This window comes from Schistosoma haematobium, chromosome 4 (assembly GCF_000699445.3).
Source record: "Schistosoma haematobium chromosome 4, whole genome shotgun sequence".
Classification (NCBI taxonomy): domain Eukaryota; kingdom Metazoa; phylum Platyhelminthes; class Trematoda; order Strigeidida; family Schistosomatidae; genus Schistosoma; species Schistosoma haematobium.
This window is the reverse complement of record NC_067199.1, coordinates 17,348,657-17,365,755: the sequence shown is the minus strand read 5'-3', so window position 1 is coordinate 17,365,755 and position 17,099 is coordinate 17,348,657. Positions and strand designations below refer to the sequence as shown.

At 39.1% G+C, this 17,099-nt stretch overlaps 1 protein-coding gene across 1 annotated transcript; it reads right to left on the bottom strand.

The window, feature by feature from the left end:
- Nucleotides 1-7,462: 7,462 nt before the first annotated feature.
- On the bottom strand, nucleotides 7,463-13,576 carry MS3_00000419 (uncharacterized protein). Its single transcript, XM_051208190.1, has 5 exons — nucleotides 13,549-13,576; nucleotides 8,222-10,753; nucleotides 8,018-8,187; nucleotides 7,536-7,980; nucleotides 7,463-7,498 (listed from the first exon to the last, which is right to left on the bottom strand). The coding sequence occupies exons 3-4, from the start codon at nucleotides 8,181-8,183 to the stop codon at nucleotides 7,691-7,693; spliced, it is 456 nt and encodes a 151-aa protein (XP_051066375.1). The 5' UTR covers nucleotides 8,184-8,187; nucleotides 8,222-10,753; nucleotides 13,549-13,576; the 3' UTR covers nucleotides 7,463-7,498; nucleotides 7,536-7,690.
- Nucleotides 13,577-17,099: the final 3,523 nt, after the last annotated feature.

Genomic DNA, 17,099 nt, shown 5'->3' with positions numbered 1-17,099 from the left:
TATTTATTTATTTATTTATTTATTTATATTCTGAAAAATAATAATAATTACAGAATTCACGCCAGTTTACAGGCATGATCAATTTGATATAAGTAATAACGTTAAACGTGCAGAAAACAAACATGTGACAAAAGAAAGTTTTAAGTATACTAGTTCAATAGTTGTTTAAGTAGTACATATATTACAGCGATCCAATGCATCAGCCGGGAATTTTTAATATTTCTTAAATGGACAGCCTGCTGATTTATGAACGGTGTAATTAAGGTCAATTTGTGTGCCAGATCGAAATAATGTTAATTATCTACAAATAGAGAAATTAAAACGAAAACAGAGAGCACGGAACAACAAAGAAGTAATTAACAAAATATATCAATCAGGTCTACCTAAATGCGTGTGTCATGTGACACGATGATATACTGTTCATGTTATTCAAATTAGTTAAACTTGCTAGGGGCGGTGTTAATATATTGACAGCAAGTGGGTGGTTTTACTAAGGGAACTCACTAATGAAGATGGCTAAACATTTAAGGTTCATAAGATATCACTTGTTGAATGAGATACATTTAAAGGCGCTAGACCATTCAATGCATTTTCAGAGGAGCAGTATGCATCGATGCAGCGAACAAATAATGGGGGTGATTTTATCGCACGGATAGATTGTGGTAGGTTATCCCAGAGTCTAGAAAATTTACAGGTGAAGTAATTCATATAAAGAGATGATTTAGAATGAGTTTGCTTAACTAGTGCCAAGGAATTACGGATGTCATAATGAGAGGTTTTTGCATATTGAATCGCGTGATCGGATGTAAACGATAGTTTATGAAGTAGTTTGAAGAAAAAGATAAGATTTAGTTTGAGCCTCCTCCTTCATAAAGGGTCTAGCCCAAGCTTATCACATCTAGAATTATAAGTTAAGGTACAATCAGCTCCAAGAATACGAAGTGTAAATCGTCTCTGTACTGATTCCGGCCTTAATTTATCCTTTATGAGCGCACTGCTAAGAATAAACGTGCAGTATTCCAGAAGAGGTCGAGCACAAACTTTGTACATTAGAATACGTGACTCAGTGTTTTAAAGATTTCGAGTTATGTAACCTACTAGACGTTGAGACTTAGAGGTCTGTTTTAATATATGTTCTGTAAACGACAGGTCTTGGGAATATCTAAGTCCTAAGTCTACTACTGTATGTAACCTAGGTAACACTTCTCCATTTATGGTAATGTCTAGGTTGAGTGATGTATTGCCGAAGCATATCCATCCACATTTAGCCGTATTAAGCTCCAGTTGCCATTTTAAGCACCACTGTGCTGCCTTGTTAAGCTCCATGCTGATGCAATTCTGCATATTTTTCAGGTCATGTGGAGAAAATGAATATACTACTTTAAGATCATCTGCATATAGAAGGGGCTTACCGACACAAAAACTTTCACAAATATCATTAATAAACACTAAAAAAAGCAAGGGACCTAAGACACTACCTTGTATTACACCACTCCTAACAGGGACAGCATTAGACAATGAAGAGTTAATTTTAACTATTTGATGTCGATTGCTGAGAAAGGAATCAAGCCAAGCAAGCAAAGGATTTTGAACCCCATAAGATGCGAGCTTACCTATAAGAAGTTGGTGGCTAACCATGTCAAAGGCTTTAGAAATGTCCAGATATAGCACTAAGACTAGATATCCTTGGCTACGTAGAGAATAGACTAAATTAAAGAAGTCAAAATGACATGTCATGCAAGAACGATTTTTAAGAAATCCATGTTGAGTATCATGGATAAATCTTCCAGCAAGTAAATAGTTGGAAAGTTCATCACTGATAATTTTTTCCATGATCCTAGAAATAACTGGAGTAATATTTATTGGCCGGTAATTGTTCATGTTAGTCTTATCTCCAGATTTGTAACGTGGTATGATGTACGCGGTTTTCCAACAGTAAGGGTAAGAACCGGTTTCCATAGAGAGAGTAAACAGCTTTAGAAGAAGAAGTGGAATATCTGGACCGCCATATTTGTAGAGAAATGATGAAATCCCGTCTACTCCATGACCTTTCGAAAGCTTAAGGGTATTTATAGCCCTATTAATTTTCATGCATGTGAAGGAGATAGATTTTATTGAGTTGCTAGTCACGCACATAACCCTTGAAGCATAGCCACTTATGTTTTCTACACTATTCGCGAATATACTACTGAAAAGGTCGGCCATGGTTTTAGAGTCGTATATAAAAGTGCTATTATGCTGGATGCACGGTATATCAACATTTCGAGTTGCTTTAGTGCGTTTATTGAAAAGGAGAGTTAAGTTTTGTACTTTCGAGTTAGTATTAAGGGCTAACAGCTCCTCATTAATGGCTTTTAACCTATGTTTCTCTTTAATTTGATTAAAAATTATCGTTATTTGTGCAACTGCTGTGAAGTCGTTTGACTTAAAATAACGATTCTGTAGGCGTTTTAGCTTATTACGATATTTAGCTGGTATATATAATTCGTAAGGTTTACTAAACCTGTACGTTTTAAGAGGTACACTGGAATCTAAACAAGAGTTAATGATCAGATAGAATTCGTCGATAGCATCCATGAGACTATTACATGAAAAAAAAGTTATCCCAGTCTGAAAGTTTAATCAATGAATGCAGGACTTCCCAGTCAGCATGCTTATAGTCTCTATATTGACAGGCTTTTTTAATGGGTGGGTTATAAGAGAGATAGATAGGGAGAGCGCAAACTACTATTCTATGGTCACTGCTTTCAAATTCATCATATACTTTTACAGATAGTGGGATAACATCTCTACTAAATATTAGATCGAGTATACTATCGCCTCTAGTTGGGGCACGAACCCACTGTGACCAGCAGTGCATGTTAATGGTTGCCGAGAACTCATCATTACATGACTGACAACTACCGGTACTCCAGTTGATCCCAGGATAATTGAAATCCCCAGTGATAACCTTAGCATTAAAGTTTAGAGAGGATGCATGTATGAATGCATTGATAATAAGATCATTCCCACTATTCGGACTATCAGGAGCTCTGTATATACATCCAAGTAGCAGACTATGATTTCGGGTGTTGACTGATATCCAGACTGATTCTGGTAAACTATTCAGTACACTATCTTCAACTTTATTAGTTGTTAGGGTATCCAAAGCATATATAATACAACCACCTCCTCGCTTAGTTTCTCTGTCGCGGCGATAAAGTCGATAGTTCTGGATATTTAATTCTGAATTAGATACTGCTTGAGAGCACCATGTTTCCGTGATAAGTATGAAAGAAGGTTTGGCTAGAAAAGCTAATGTTCTCAAGGCTGAAATTTTGTTCAGAAGTGAACGTGCATTGATAAGTAATAAGTTTAAAAAGGTAGTGTGGAGTGTAAAAAAACCGAGAGCGCTTAACTAACCAACCCAAGCTGTTACATTAGTTTGCCCTTAGAATTGACTTCCGTAGGAACGTCAGTTCGATCAACCTATCTATCAAAAATACCTTAGTTATGTTTTCTCATCCCAAGGGAAAAGTATCAACTCGCTCACTGTTTGACTTATAATCAATGACGACTAACTCCATCAGCAATCAACGATATTCCATGGATATCTGTTCATTTGCTAGCTCGTCATCCTATTTTGTAGCACTTCTCCAACTACCGCTGACGGTTTGCTACGTGATCTCAAGAGAGTGTGAGAATGTGAAACAAGAATATCTGAGGATGTGCCGCAAGCGGTCTTTGTTTGTGTGAACAAATAATCCCACGCTCCACTGTGACTGCTCAAAGATCTAAATAAAGACCTATTCACTACTTGTCTGGTTTTTTCTATCAATAGTACGAGGGTTACATAAAGGCATGAAATATTTACACTGTCTATTACTCACCTTCAAAACTATTTCGGAAATGAGTATAGGAAAGTAAGAATCGGAAGAAACCGGAAACTGTCTGTGATTTATTCCGACCAGGTCAACATGGATTAATTACTTTCATCTCAAAATTTAATTCGTCACTAGATATTTTTATTTGACTAGTCTGAAGATTGCAAACGTACGTGATTGTCATGCACCGACGTCATAAATAACTAATACCACTTCTGACTCGACTGGAGAGGAACACAAAAAAGAGTGAATTGGTGACGATATATCCGGATATCATATAGCAAGACAAATGGCCATTAGGTCTGGTAAGGAAAGTAACACTTAATAATGAAAGATTAAGACTGATGGAGTTGTAGTGTGGCGTCCAGTCGCGGTAGACTATGAACACCGCTACAGAGAGACACGTGCCAAATAAATCCATAAGATCCCCCGGAAGCCAGATACCAGAAGGCAGTTAATGGGCCAAATCGAGATATATTCGCTGGCGATCTCGTGGTATCGAAAGAATACCGAGATCGTGCCAGGATACAAGCTTGGTTGCAGAACGTAACCGAACTCGCGCGAGGTGACAATCAAAGTGTAAGAATAATAATGGAAGCATAATATAGCTGTCATTATCACAGTTAAACAAAGAGCACATTAAACAAGCACAGGTACAATTGGTTATAATAATGATAATTGTTTTCATTAAACCAATCGTGTTCTCGTGATAAAAGTGAGTCACTACAGAGTTGAGGACAAGAAAAGGAATCATAGTGAGAGATATTCGAAAACTGTGTCTTCTTGAAGCTGAAGATGGTAGTAAGCTGCTTCGGTCCCGAGGCGTACTAGTGTAAGTCCTAGAAGTCACGAGATTGTTGGCATACTGAATGTTTGTTGTTGATTGCTTGTGATGTATGTACTTGGATTCTTGGTTTCTATTTAAATGTCCATGAAGAGAACCAAGGTTCTTTTGGTCGGAAGTGTTACAATGGAAATGAAGACATTTGACTGATTAAAATCTTTGTATCGTATATCAATAATTTCACTGTGTTTTTAGATGCATTTGTTTTACTCAACTTCTGAACTCACTTGTTGACATCATAATTTTCGGACATTTTTGGTTTCTCTTTGTCTTTGGTTCGGTATTTGAGAGGTTTTGCTCCGGGAACCTACTAAATTGAGTGTTCGTTTTGTAATTGTTATAATTATTGTTGTTAGAACCATACTTGGATCGACTATTTGTAAATTGCTAATAAACTTCGGTACCTGAATTGGAGCTCGGTTCTATTGTTATTTTGGGTTCGTAAGTTGCAAATAGATAGGTATACCTCACTTCAATAACGTGAATGAGCAAAAAGCTTGAATGTAACAGAGACAGCTACTTACTTCACAAAATGGATGGAAAATTGTGCAAGATTATGGATAGACTGAAGTCAGAAACTAACAACGTGGAATACCAACTCCGTGATTTACATGTTAGGCATTCACGTGTGACACCAAAGGTTTAACTTGCGGAAATTCACTTCATTACTAGATATTTGTATTTGACTAATCTAAAGCTTGCAAACGTACGTGATTGATATGCGCCGAAGTCATAAATAACTACTTTAGTTATAACACTTAACATGACAAAATCAACATGACTTTTATTACATGAAGTAGATGCTCTACGTGCTGAAATAAATTAAATCTATTCAACACCGGTTTCTGTCACCGTACACCGGTTTCTTCTGATTCTTACTTTCCTATACTCATTTCCGAAATAGTTTTGAAGGTGAGTAATAGACAGTGTAAATATTTCATGCCTTTATGTAACCCTCGTACTATTGATAGAAAAAACCAGACAAGTAGTGAATAGGTCTTTATTTAGATCTTTGAGCAGTCACAGTGGAGCGTGGGATTATTTGTTCACACAAACAAAGACCGCTTGCGGCACATCCTCAGATATTCTTGTTTCACATTCTCACACTCTCTTGAGATCACGTAGCAAACCGTCAGCGGTAGTTGGAGAAGTGCTACAAAATAGGATGACGAGCTAGCAAATGAACAGATATCCATGGAATATCGTTGATTGCTGATGGAGTTAGTCGTCATTGATTATAAGTCAAACAGTGAGCGAGTTGATACTTTTCCCTTGGGATGAGAAAACATAACTAAGGTATTTTTGATAGATAGGTTGATCGAACTGACGTTCCTACGGAAGTCAATTCTAAGGGCAAACTAATGTAACAGCTTGGGTTGGTTAGTTAAGCGTCGACCTGAAACAACTAAGCATATGTCAAAACAGTATTGTTCAAATATTCATTCACTTCCTTACTTTGTATAGGCGTTACATTTCCTATTATCTCATATTGAGAGGCTTTGTTTGTCTGAACAAATAATCCCACGCTCCACTGTGACTGTGCGAAGATCTAAATGAAGACCTATTCACTACTTGTCTGGTTTCTTCTATCAATAGCACAAGGGTTACATAGATGCACGAAAAGTTCACGTAGTAGTCTTTATATATGTTCATTGTCTTAGTTTTCGGAGTGCAACCTGTCCAAAGAATTAAATAATACAAGCCATGTATGTTGCGACCTAGGCTTTCCTAAGACAAGCAAGAGACAAAGCAAATAAGCGTGATTGACTATTCAGAGAAAGGGTGTGCTAAGTGCACTTTCGATCGGTAATTGAATACCGGTTTCTGTTTTAATGCTAGTTTCTGGTAAACATTTATGCTGCAAAAACTATTTCCTGTCTATCTTATTTCCAGCTGGCTTCACAAGTGTTCACAAACCTGACGGGGACAATTCTTAAGAATCGAAAGTTATTCATCAATCGATCATTTGTGCTGGATTTAAACTTTAATAAACGTTTTCATTTATAACGCGTTAGTCTTTTAATAACGGCATTGCTTATCTATCGTGACAGGTCGAAATTCGAACTAGTAGTATAGTACACCATGTTCAAGGTTACAGTATTTGGTAAACGGTCTGTATGACCAATCGCGTGTGCGCCAAACTGATAATTATTACACAAGAACGCGAAATAACGTCCTTGTCTCACAGTCACATAAAACTGCACAGAACACTCTCCCTGCCGTTACGCTGTAAGAATAAGTTAATGACTGTAAGATCCATTTTGAATGCTTTGTGTGTTTGTGAAAATCCCTCCATGTATATACTTGCACTTTGTTCCTATTGATCCTCTTAGTTGTACATTGTTAACTTTTTGACTACATTTGAATTGTTAATATTTGTATTTTATTATAGTTTTTAATTTTATTACGCCTTCACTGAGTCTCCATGTTTTTTCACGAACTGCACTTATGTTGTTTTACTTTATAATAAATCTGGGCGGCAGCCATATTGGTTTGTTCCTGCTTTTGATTGCTTGACCTGTGTTGACTGGAATTGTGCATTTTGGTTGTGAATTGAAGCACCCTTCCAGAATTGAAAACACTCTGTGTTATAGAGCGACCAATTATTACCTTTTGAACGAATCTGTACGTGATCTATCCAGACAGGATGGAATAACATTTATTTGTGGTGATTGGTAATTTTCTTGCATCCTTTATCAACTTTCTTATTTATTGTAGTTTAGATTTGATCAATTGAACAATTATTAGTTGGATAGCTGAGTGGTTATATGTGTTTAGGTAATAATGTACACTTAAATTTATGGTAAATTGTAGAACCGCTATCTTACCCAATTACTTTGTTTTGGTTTCAAACGGGCGAGGGCGCGTATCTAATTCATCCAGGCAGCTGTCCAGCAGTCCAAACGTAGTTTGCATCTTACAATGGCCATATGAATGAATTTATGTAAAACTAAAAAGATTACAGTATTAGAACCTCTTGTTATCAAGAAGCATAATTATGGTCAGTGTTAACAATGGGTTCTGACAATGTAGCTTCATCATTCACACCGATTGAACTCTTCACGTGTGCGCATATGTCTTTCAATGCTTCGAGGCATGAAAGGATGAGTTTACTTGCCAAAGGTTCACTAAGAGCATGGATTGAGTGGCAATTGTTAGTGAACTTCTCTAGCAGATCATCACTCCCTGTAGAGATTGACATGTTGTCCAGCGCACGAAGAACCAAGTCCATTATGTATTTCCTTGTCCACTGGCAGCTATGTCGAAATAAGTCTACAAACCTAATAGAAACAAAGGAACACACACTTACCTCCACGAATTAGATCTTTAGGATGTGCATACAGAATATGACCACATGGCAGCATGTTGTCACTGAAACGCTCACAAGCACATCGTGCACGTGAAGTATCAATGACATACATCATACCCTTGTCGTAGCACCGGATGTATTCTCCTTCTATAAATCCATGTCTCATTGTCCTAACACGTTTATAATTTACAGATACAATTTTACCTGCAAAAGATGTGAACTCACTCATAGGAGTTCGAAATGACATTGGAATTCCAATTAATCATATTCGGCAGATATAAGAGTGACAGTCAAGACAGGTCCAAGCTACGTTTCACTTATGCTGTAATCCACAAGGCACTAGGCAGCTGCTTCGTCATAGTACGAGCATTCGTGGACGTGCAATGATGTTATTAAAGTTAGACAACCTCCCCAAACCTCTCTACCAATAAGAAGTAACTTATTGAAATCTCACTGAAACCTCAAGGCTGAATTCGACGAAAACCTATTCACAGAAAATCGTGAATGAAAACTACATTCAAGTGACTAATAGATACCCGATACAACAGTTATAAAACACCTTCCACTATGCGACAAGCAGGTTATAAGACCTGACTTAGTCAAAGACTTCCACTCTTGAATCTGTTGACGATTTATTGTCACACGAATTCTTACTTTCTAATGAAGATCTCACTCAATTTTGTATATTTGGATATATGCATATATATGAGCGAGCTACCTGTTCCCATAATCTAGATATTTCAAAACGTTATCTGTCTTTTTTGTTCCAATGGATCGTCATGTAAATTAGTTGCACAACCTATCCAGACGCGTTTGTGAAAACTTCACGATCTTTCGCTGTACAAGTTAGGAAAGAGCACAATCAGAAAAATGGTAGTTGCCGGCAATATACGTCAAAAAGAATGTACATTATTCAGATGTCGATTCCTGAACTGCTAACATCTACTTGCCGATCACTCAATATTTATCGTCAGAACCGATCAAGAAATAAGAAACGAAAACTTGTTGAAATACTTTGCGATGAGAATTGTACATTGTACCCAAAATATCACACTGAATAAGGCTACTATCAATAAAAAACAATAAAGTGACAATAAGATGAATACATATTTTTGGTGATGCATAAGAAGATTGAGATGACATTGTTGAAATAATTTGCATTAAGAATTCCACATCGTACTGAACGTTGAGTATTGAATAAAGCCATTATTAATATTGAAACGAACGAGTGAATATTTTTTAAAGCATAAGTCTTCAATGAGTCTGGAAAACAAGTGGAAAATAGCCATAAACATGAAGAATAGAAATATTGCGTGTTTCGAATACTGACGGCTAATTTTCTTACATGTGATTATCATTGCAGTCGCGAACATCTAATTATAATTGTCAACCATGTGATCGAAAGTTATCTTCCGAATACGCTGTTTTGGTTTGTAGCTTGCTTGGTATGTCTAGGGAATCAGAAAATTCATTACGCATTACTCTGTGGGTGTGGAGTGGCGATTTCTTTTCAGTCAATTATAAACTATGTTTAGTCAAACACAGATGAGGAAAACGGGTCACCATCCGAAATTGAAATATCAACCAAAACCAATTTTTCTATAACAAACGCAAACTTAAATCAATCCTTATTCCGATTGACCGGTTGACATGCTCTGATTTTCAGGAGGAAACAATGTCTTCAAATCTCAACGTCAAGGCTTCGGTGTATGGCTTAGCTCTAAACTACTTTGATGATACTCGGTAAAGTTTAAAACATTATTAGGATTCGTATTTGCGCTTGCATAAATGGAAATATAGAAATCGTTTGAATAGGGACACTTAAGAAGCGCATTCTCTATGTTCATTTACCAAATCATAAAAGTGCAAAATGAACCTTCGCTAGCTGCCATACTGTTGATCTTTCCAAGTTGTTTAGGAGGATGTACAAGCCAATGCATGAGGTATTTAGGATCGTGCTTGTTTGAGCAAACGGTCAATCAACCCAATCAGTAGTCAGTGACTCGACACTCTGTCTACTTCCTTTCCAGGGAATAAAAATTGTCGTTATTGACTAAATGACTTTGGTTGTAACATGTGAATGATGGACAATTCAAATTGTTTAGTTGAGTTTTATCAAGTAACTGTTATCAGAATGGGCATTTGTGCAGATTTTAGCAGTTAACTTCTGTTCACATAATAATCGAATGACACTCCAAACTATTGCCCCATTACATCAGACTATATAGAGAATAGTCTCAAAATAGTGGTTTTGTCGCCATCAACAATTGGAGGCCCCACAGCAGCACTGTCAAGAGAGAGAGACATAAAAAATGATGAGTCTCACTAGTGTCATATGCAGGTGCAGCTTCACGTTGGGATGAATGTGTACTCCCAGTCCATTGTGTTTGTTGTGGGGCATTTATTGCTATGGGCAAGTGCACGTTTTGGGTTAAGGTTGCTGGAGTACTTGAGGGTTTCTACAGATTGGAAACATAACAGTTCTCACACACATTACTGTAAAAATTTGTGAAGTAGAGTGAAACTGCTTTCGTCAATAGTTTCTCTATTATGGTTGGGCAACTGAAGATGGCATCCACCATGCTTCATCCAAAAATGTACATGTACCAAGTTTGGAGTCGTTTGTAACTGGAATAGAAGAAACCACAATGCAAAATACGGAGCCGTTCGTTGTAAAATTAGTGCCGTTCGATTGATGTGTATAGACCACATACGAAGTTTGTGAATCAATAGAACCTAAAATGACACAAGTGTTTTTGATTTGTAAAGCCTAAATACAAAACCAGTTGACAGTGCTTGTGACAAAAAACTAAAGACATTAGAAACAAATGAACACAACATCGAAAAAATACAATTTTTCTTAGTTGAGTTGGTTTTCCGTGAACTGCAACAGAGCCTCCAGAGGCCGTAAAGACTCTGAACAGTTCTAGCCAAAATATGATGTTGATTTAACAAATGTTGATATCTATAAATACCTGTGTTTCTCTGTACAATAATGAACTTTTGGAATAAAAAATCGGTTTTCAATTATTTTGTGCCGTTCGTGTCTTGTTCAGGTTCAAATGGTTCAAATGGTTCAAATGGTTGTGGACGGAATAAAAGAAGCTATCGCTTAACAGGCTTCCGTTTCTAGTAGCAGGGGATCACCAAATCCTCCAGGCAGGAATTTAGGTATGTTAACAATAAAAGAGGAAAAGAGATTGGTAAATCATAGTGTGATGCTGTTCTTGGTCCTTAAGAATAGGTCAAGTTGCCTCTTGAAGGACTCCTGAGAAGTCGCTTGGACTAGCTCGGCCGGCAGCGAATTCCAGCGTTTGACAATTCTTAAGGAGTAGAAGTTGTGTCTACATTCCGTCTTGCTATGTTGTGTTCCCAGTTTCTGGGTGTTACCCCTTAGGTTATTATTCGAACTAAGCTTAAGTAGGTGTTTAAGAGGATGTCCAGAAGTGTTAAGAATACTATAAGCCATTATAAATCACCTCTAAGACGCCTGTATTCTAATGGGTAAAGGTCTAGTGAACGGAGGCGTTCTTCGTAAGGCTTAGATTTGAGTCCTCGAACTGATTTCGTGGCTCGCCGTTGGATACGCTCCAAAGTGACCTTGTCCTTTCGGAGTGAGGGGGGAGTACTGTTTCCGTACTCTAAATGGGGACGGATGAAACTATTGAAGATTGTGTGGAAAGTTCTTCCGTCAAACTGGCCAAAAATGCGCCTCAACGTTATCAGTGCAAGGTTTGCTCGGAAGGCATTTTTGTCACAGTTAGCGTAGGACTTCAAATCATGGGGCACCAAGACTCCTAAGTCTTTTTCGACTTGGGATACTACTAGAGAGGAGTTTCTTAAGTTGTAACTGTAGTTTGCGACATGTCGCAGATGGACTACTTTACACTTTGAAGTATTAAAGGTAAGTCCGTTATCGTCTGCCCAACTTTGAAGTCGAGTCAGATCCTCCTGAAGTGCCTGTGTATCGTCTTGGTTGCGTATCTCTCTCCAAAGTTTCACGTCGTCGGCAAAAAGTAATAAATCTGACGTTACCTGTTGAGGAAGATCATTTATGTAGATCAAGAAGAGAAGAGGCCCCAGTACTGAGCCCTGGGGGACCCCACTAGGACATTCCATAGCCTGAGATAAAGTGAAATTAACCCTAACCTTAAAGTGTCGATTTTTTAGGTATGAATTAAGCCAATCGATTAGGGGTGGTTTGATACCTAGTCGTTTGAGCTTGTTGATAAGACACAAGTGGTTAACCTTATCAAAAGCTTTTGAGAAATCAAGGTAAATGACATCAACCTTTCCCTTGCAATCGAGGATGCTTGTCCATCTGTCCACCGCAGTCAGCAGGTTGGTTATACAAGAGTGACCCTTCCTGAAACCATGCTGTTGGTGTGAGAAGAAATTTAAGGACAGTAGATAGTCGTTTAAACCGTCGCATATCAGGGACTGCATGAGTTTTGAAGGTGATGACAGAAGAGCCACTGGCCGATAACTTGAAGGTTCATTGCGTCGACCTCCTTTGGAAATTGGTGTGATGTGAGCCAATTTCCAGTTTCCCGGTAATTTGCCTCGGCTAAGCGAGTGAGAAAACATCACGCTAAGCGGCGTTGGGGGGGGTAGACTGTGCGACAAAATCACCAGTTATTTTCCGTGCTGCAACACTTGGGTTGCTCGGCTTAGGCGGTGATGCCTGGTTCTTTTGGGCTCTCTTAACGTGGGTCGAATCACTTACAGGGTTTTTGGGAACCACTGTTGTGTCCAGGGACCCTGAGCTTGGAGACTCGAATTTGCTTAGACAGTCTAATACCGTCGACGTCATGATGGTGCTGAGCCTCGACACGTCGTCATGAGTGTTGATGGATGCTCCATCGATGGTATACCTATCGACATCCCTATTTTTGAGTCCGTCGCACGCTCTTGTTTGTCGACCGGTTTTTTTACTAGTGTTATCCAAGTTAACTGACAACTTGTTCCGAAGACCTGTCAGTAGGACAATGATGTTACTCGGCAAGACTACTGCGTCCGTGCTGCACGTGACACATACCCACTTTTGGTCTGACTTGCTGAGTTTGTTGTAAGAAGTTGCTGTCAGATCTGTGCATGCTTCGTGGAACCAACCTTTGCAGTTGTCGCATTGCATGCCAGTTGTGACAGCAAAACGGCATCCCGGACGTTTGCATGAATTTTTCATGACTGAGTTGAAGGAAACTATGTTATAGATGCTTGCAAGAGCCTAAGACCTTTTAAAAGAACACTAAAAAGCACACTGAAAACGGACAAAAATGGACAAAACGAGTGATATGAACTGAAACTAGTCTGTACGTGAAAAACAAAAAAAACTGATTAGTAAGCTGAGGCGAAACCACAGATAACTATTAAATATAGTGAAACTCAAAAAAAAGTAATCTACCGAACGTATAGCTCAGGATAGATTCTTTAGAACTGAAATGGTACTTTTGTTGCGTAAGAACACAGCAAAAGTTTGATAAATGCAAATCACGTTAGGACTAAACTTCCCGTTCGAAAACCGCTCAGACCTTGGTCGCTGCGCAGTTCATACTTGCGCGTTACCAGAATAGCTTAGCAACCAAATAAAGCGTTCAAAGTAACAAGACTTAACAGTGGCGTCGGGTAAACTTTAGAGCAACTAGAAGCTCATATTGAGCGTCAAGAGAAGAGAGTTTAAACAGTTCCAAATCACAATCATGGAAGCCGTTATGCAGAAATTGAGCCTGTTCTAGCAAAATCCTGCTCCTTGTCAATCATAAATACCCCATACTGATTCAATCATTGATGCCATTCATGAATTTAATTTTGACGGTGCAGCATGAAGATTTGTCCTATATTGATCTCTGCAGAGTTGATGAGGCCTCAAAAGTCAGAATACTTCTGAGAAAACTTGGGACGATGGAACATGGACGCTATAGTAACTTCATTCTCCCGAAGAACCCACGAGACTTTAGTTTTGATGAAACAGTTAAAACACTGTTCCAAGTCTTGGAGAACAATTATCTCTATTTAATATCCGTTATCAACGCTTGAAGACAACGAAAGAACCAGGAGACGATTGGGTGAAACGTGCAGGAATTGTGAGCCAAGAATGTGAGAGGTTCAAATTGTCATCCATGACTGAAGACCAGTTTAAATGCCTAGTATTTATCTGTAGCCTGCGTTCATCCGAAGATGCTGACATCCGAACCAGAATCCCAAACAAGCTCAAACACTGCCCCAACATGACCCTGCAGGAAGTAGCTACCGAATGCCGAAGGTTAGTGAATTTGAAGCATGATACTTCGATGGTAGAGAACAGTAACCGTTTCCCTAACGTCAATGCAGTCGAAAGAAAAGTCTCACAAGGTTCCAGCACGCATAATTATCATGATGACAGCAAAAAGCCATCATCTCTGTGCTGGTCATGCGGAGGTTGGCACTATAAGAGGTTTAACCCGTATAAAAACATTGTTACAGCAAATGTCATCGAAAAAGCCGAATAGAAACCAGCTGCAGAAAAAGAAACCATAAACGGTATTCTGCAAAACCCTATTTCAAGAAATACAGGTCTGGCGCATTAACAAACGAATATTGGTATCAAATATTCAAGATCAAAGTTGCCGCCGATGAAAGTACGTAACCTTAGATATTAATAAACACCGTACTCGCCTGCAGCTTGATACAGCTTTTGACCTTACCCCAATCAACCTAGAAACTTGAAGGAACATTGGGAGACCCACAGTTCTACCGAAAACACAACTGGTACATAATGCATTTGGGGAGAGTTAAACATTGTTGGAGAAGTGCCCTGCACTGTTTCTAAAGGTACTGTAACAACGAATGCAACAGTATATCTGACAAAGAAGCCAGCACTCGACTTAATCGGTTTAGATCCTAAAAAGACACTTAAACTAGTAGACCATTCTATTAACAGCATCTGCAGACGAATCGGAACTGACAACATCTTAGGGTTGAACCAGGAGAAGGCCGTGCTACAAAGACACCACAACGTGTTTAAAGAAGGATTGGGAGAACGTACGAAAGCCAAAGCATTGTTAACCCTAAAGCCTGCGGCTAATCTCGTCTTTCGACCTAAGAGACCTGTACCTTATGCTGCTCTTCCAATAGTTGAACAAGAACTACAACGACTTCAGGAAATTAGTGTTATCGAACCTGTGAACTTCTCGAACTGAGATGCACCAATAGCGATGATCAAGAAGTCGAATAGAAGCGTCCGTCTTTGTGCAGACTACTAGCTCTAGAGTCTCACCAGTATCCGTTACCCTTACCGGAAGATCTTTTTCGCTAAGCTGAACAGTAGCAGATATTTTGCGAAATTGACTTATCAGACGCGCATCTACAAATCCTTGTATCTGACGAGAGCAAAGATCTCCTGACGATCAACACACACGAATGTCTGTCTCTGTATAACCGACTACCTTTTGGGGTAAAGACGGCGCCCTCTATTTTCCAGCAGATTATGGATGCCATGTTACAAGGTATTCCAGGGATAGTAGCTTATTTAGACGACATCATAATTATGGCAGCAGACAAAATGGGCCTGCAGATGAAGCTGGACCGAGTGCTAGAACGCATAGCCGATTACGATTTTCGCCTCCAAGCGGAAAAGTGTCACTTCTATATGCAGCAAGTACGGTACCTTGGTTTCATTATAGATCCATAGAACATTGAAGCTGTGTGAACAATGCTTGGACTTAGGGTAACATTCCTACCCTACGATCGTTCATGAGATTGATCAGCCATTATGTTACCCTCCTCCCCGATCTCCATCGTCTACGTGCTCCACTAAACCACCTATTACAAAAGAATCCAAGATGGAATTGGTCGACGGACTGTCAAGCAGTTCTCGAGAAAATCAAGCAACTCCTAACTTCCAATCTCTTATTGACACATTATTATCATTCGCTACCGATAGTCGTTGCTTCAGATGCTTCTAACTATGGTGTGGGCGCAGTCATCTCTCACATCTTTCCTAATGGGTCTGAAAAAGCTGTCGCTGCCAAATCTTTGACAACGACCGAAAGGAACTATAGTCAGATTGATAAAGAAGCCCTATCAATTATCTTTTCAGTGAAAAAGTTCCACAAGATGATAAATGGTCTACATTTTACCCTAATAACCTACCATAAGCCACTACTTGCAGTTTTCGGGTCAAGGAAAGGAACTCCTGTTCATACAGCTAAACCGAATCCAACGATAGGCAACCACACTTCTCGGTTACGATTTCAAGATCAAGTATCAGTCTACTACCTCCTTCGGGCCAGCTGACGCATTATCAAGATTATTAGGCTCCCAATCAAGAACCCCACAGGAGACTCTTGGAGCGGATATGAAAGCTGAGAAAGAAGTTCATCGCGTATTGGATGACGCAATCAATGGACTCCCAGTAACCTTTGAAACTATCAATCAGATCACTGAAAGTAACAAGACAGCTAAATGCTATCTCTCGACCAAATGGCCCAATAACCGCCTTGTTGGTGAACGTTTGCAAAATTTTTGGCGACGGGACTCACTAATGGTTGTTGGCTTATGTATTATGTTCGGCGATCGAACTGCTATTCCGAAGTTATTACGTCACAAGGTTCTCAAGCAGTTTCACAGTGGCCATCCTGGACTCAATAAAATGAAATAGTTGGCTCGTAGTTATGCTTATTGGCCGTCAATGGACAAAGATATCGAGAATAAATGCCGTGACTATCCATCATGCCTTCAAGCTGCTAAAACTCCTTTGAAATGTGAACCTCAGTCTTGGCCAACGCCTGCAGGACCCTCGGTAAGACTTCACTCAGATTTTGCTGGTCCAATCGAAGGAAAAATGTTTCTGGTTATTGTGGTTGCATTTAATAAGTGGCCAGAAGTATATGCCACGCCCAATTGTACAACACCAGAAACAGTCCACAAGTTGTCTACCTTGTTTAGTTGCTTCGAAGTTCCAGAGACCTTAGTGACTGATAATGGCTCGCAATTCATCGCAGAATCGCTTAAGTATTTCCGCGGCGCAAATAGAATAACTCATGTCTGTTTTGCGCCCTATCATCCGCAATCGAACGGACAAGCAGAACGTTTTGTGGAAACT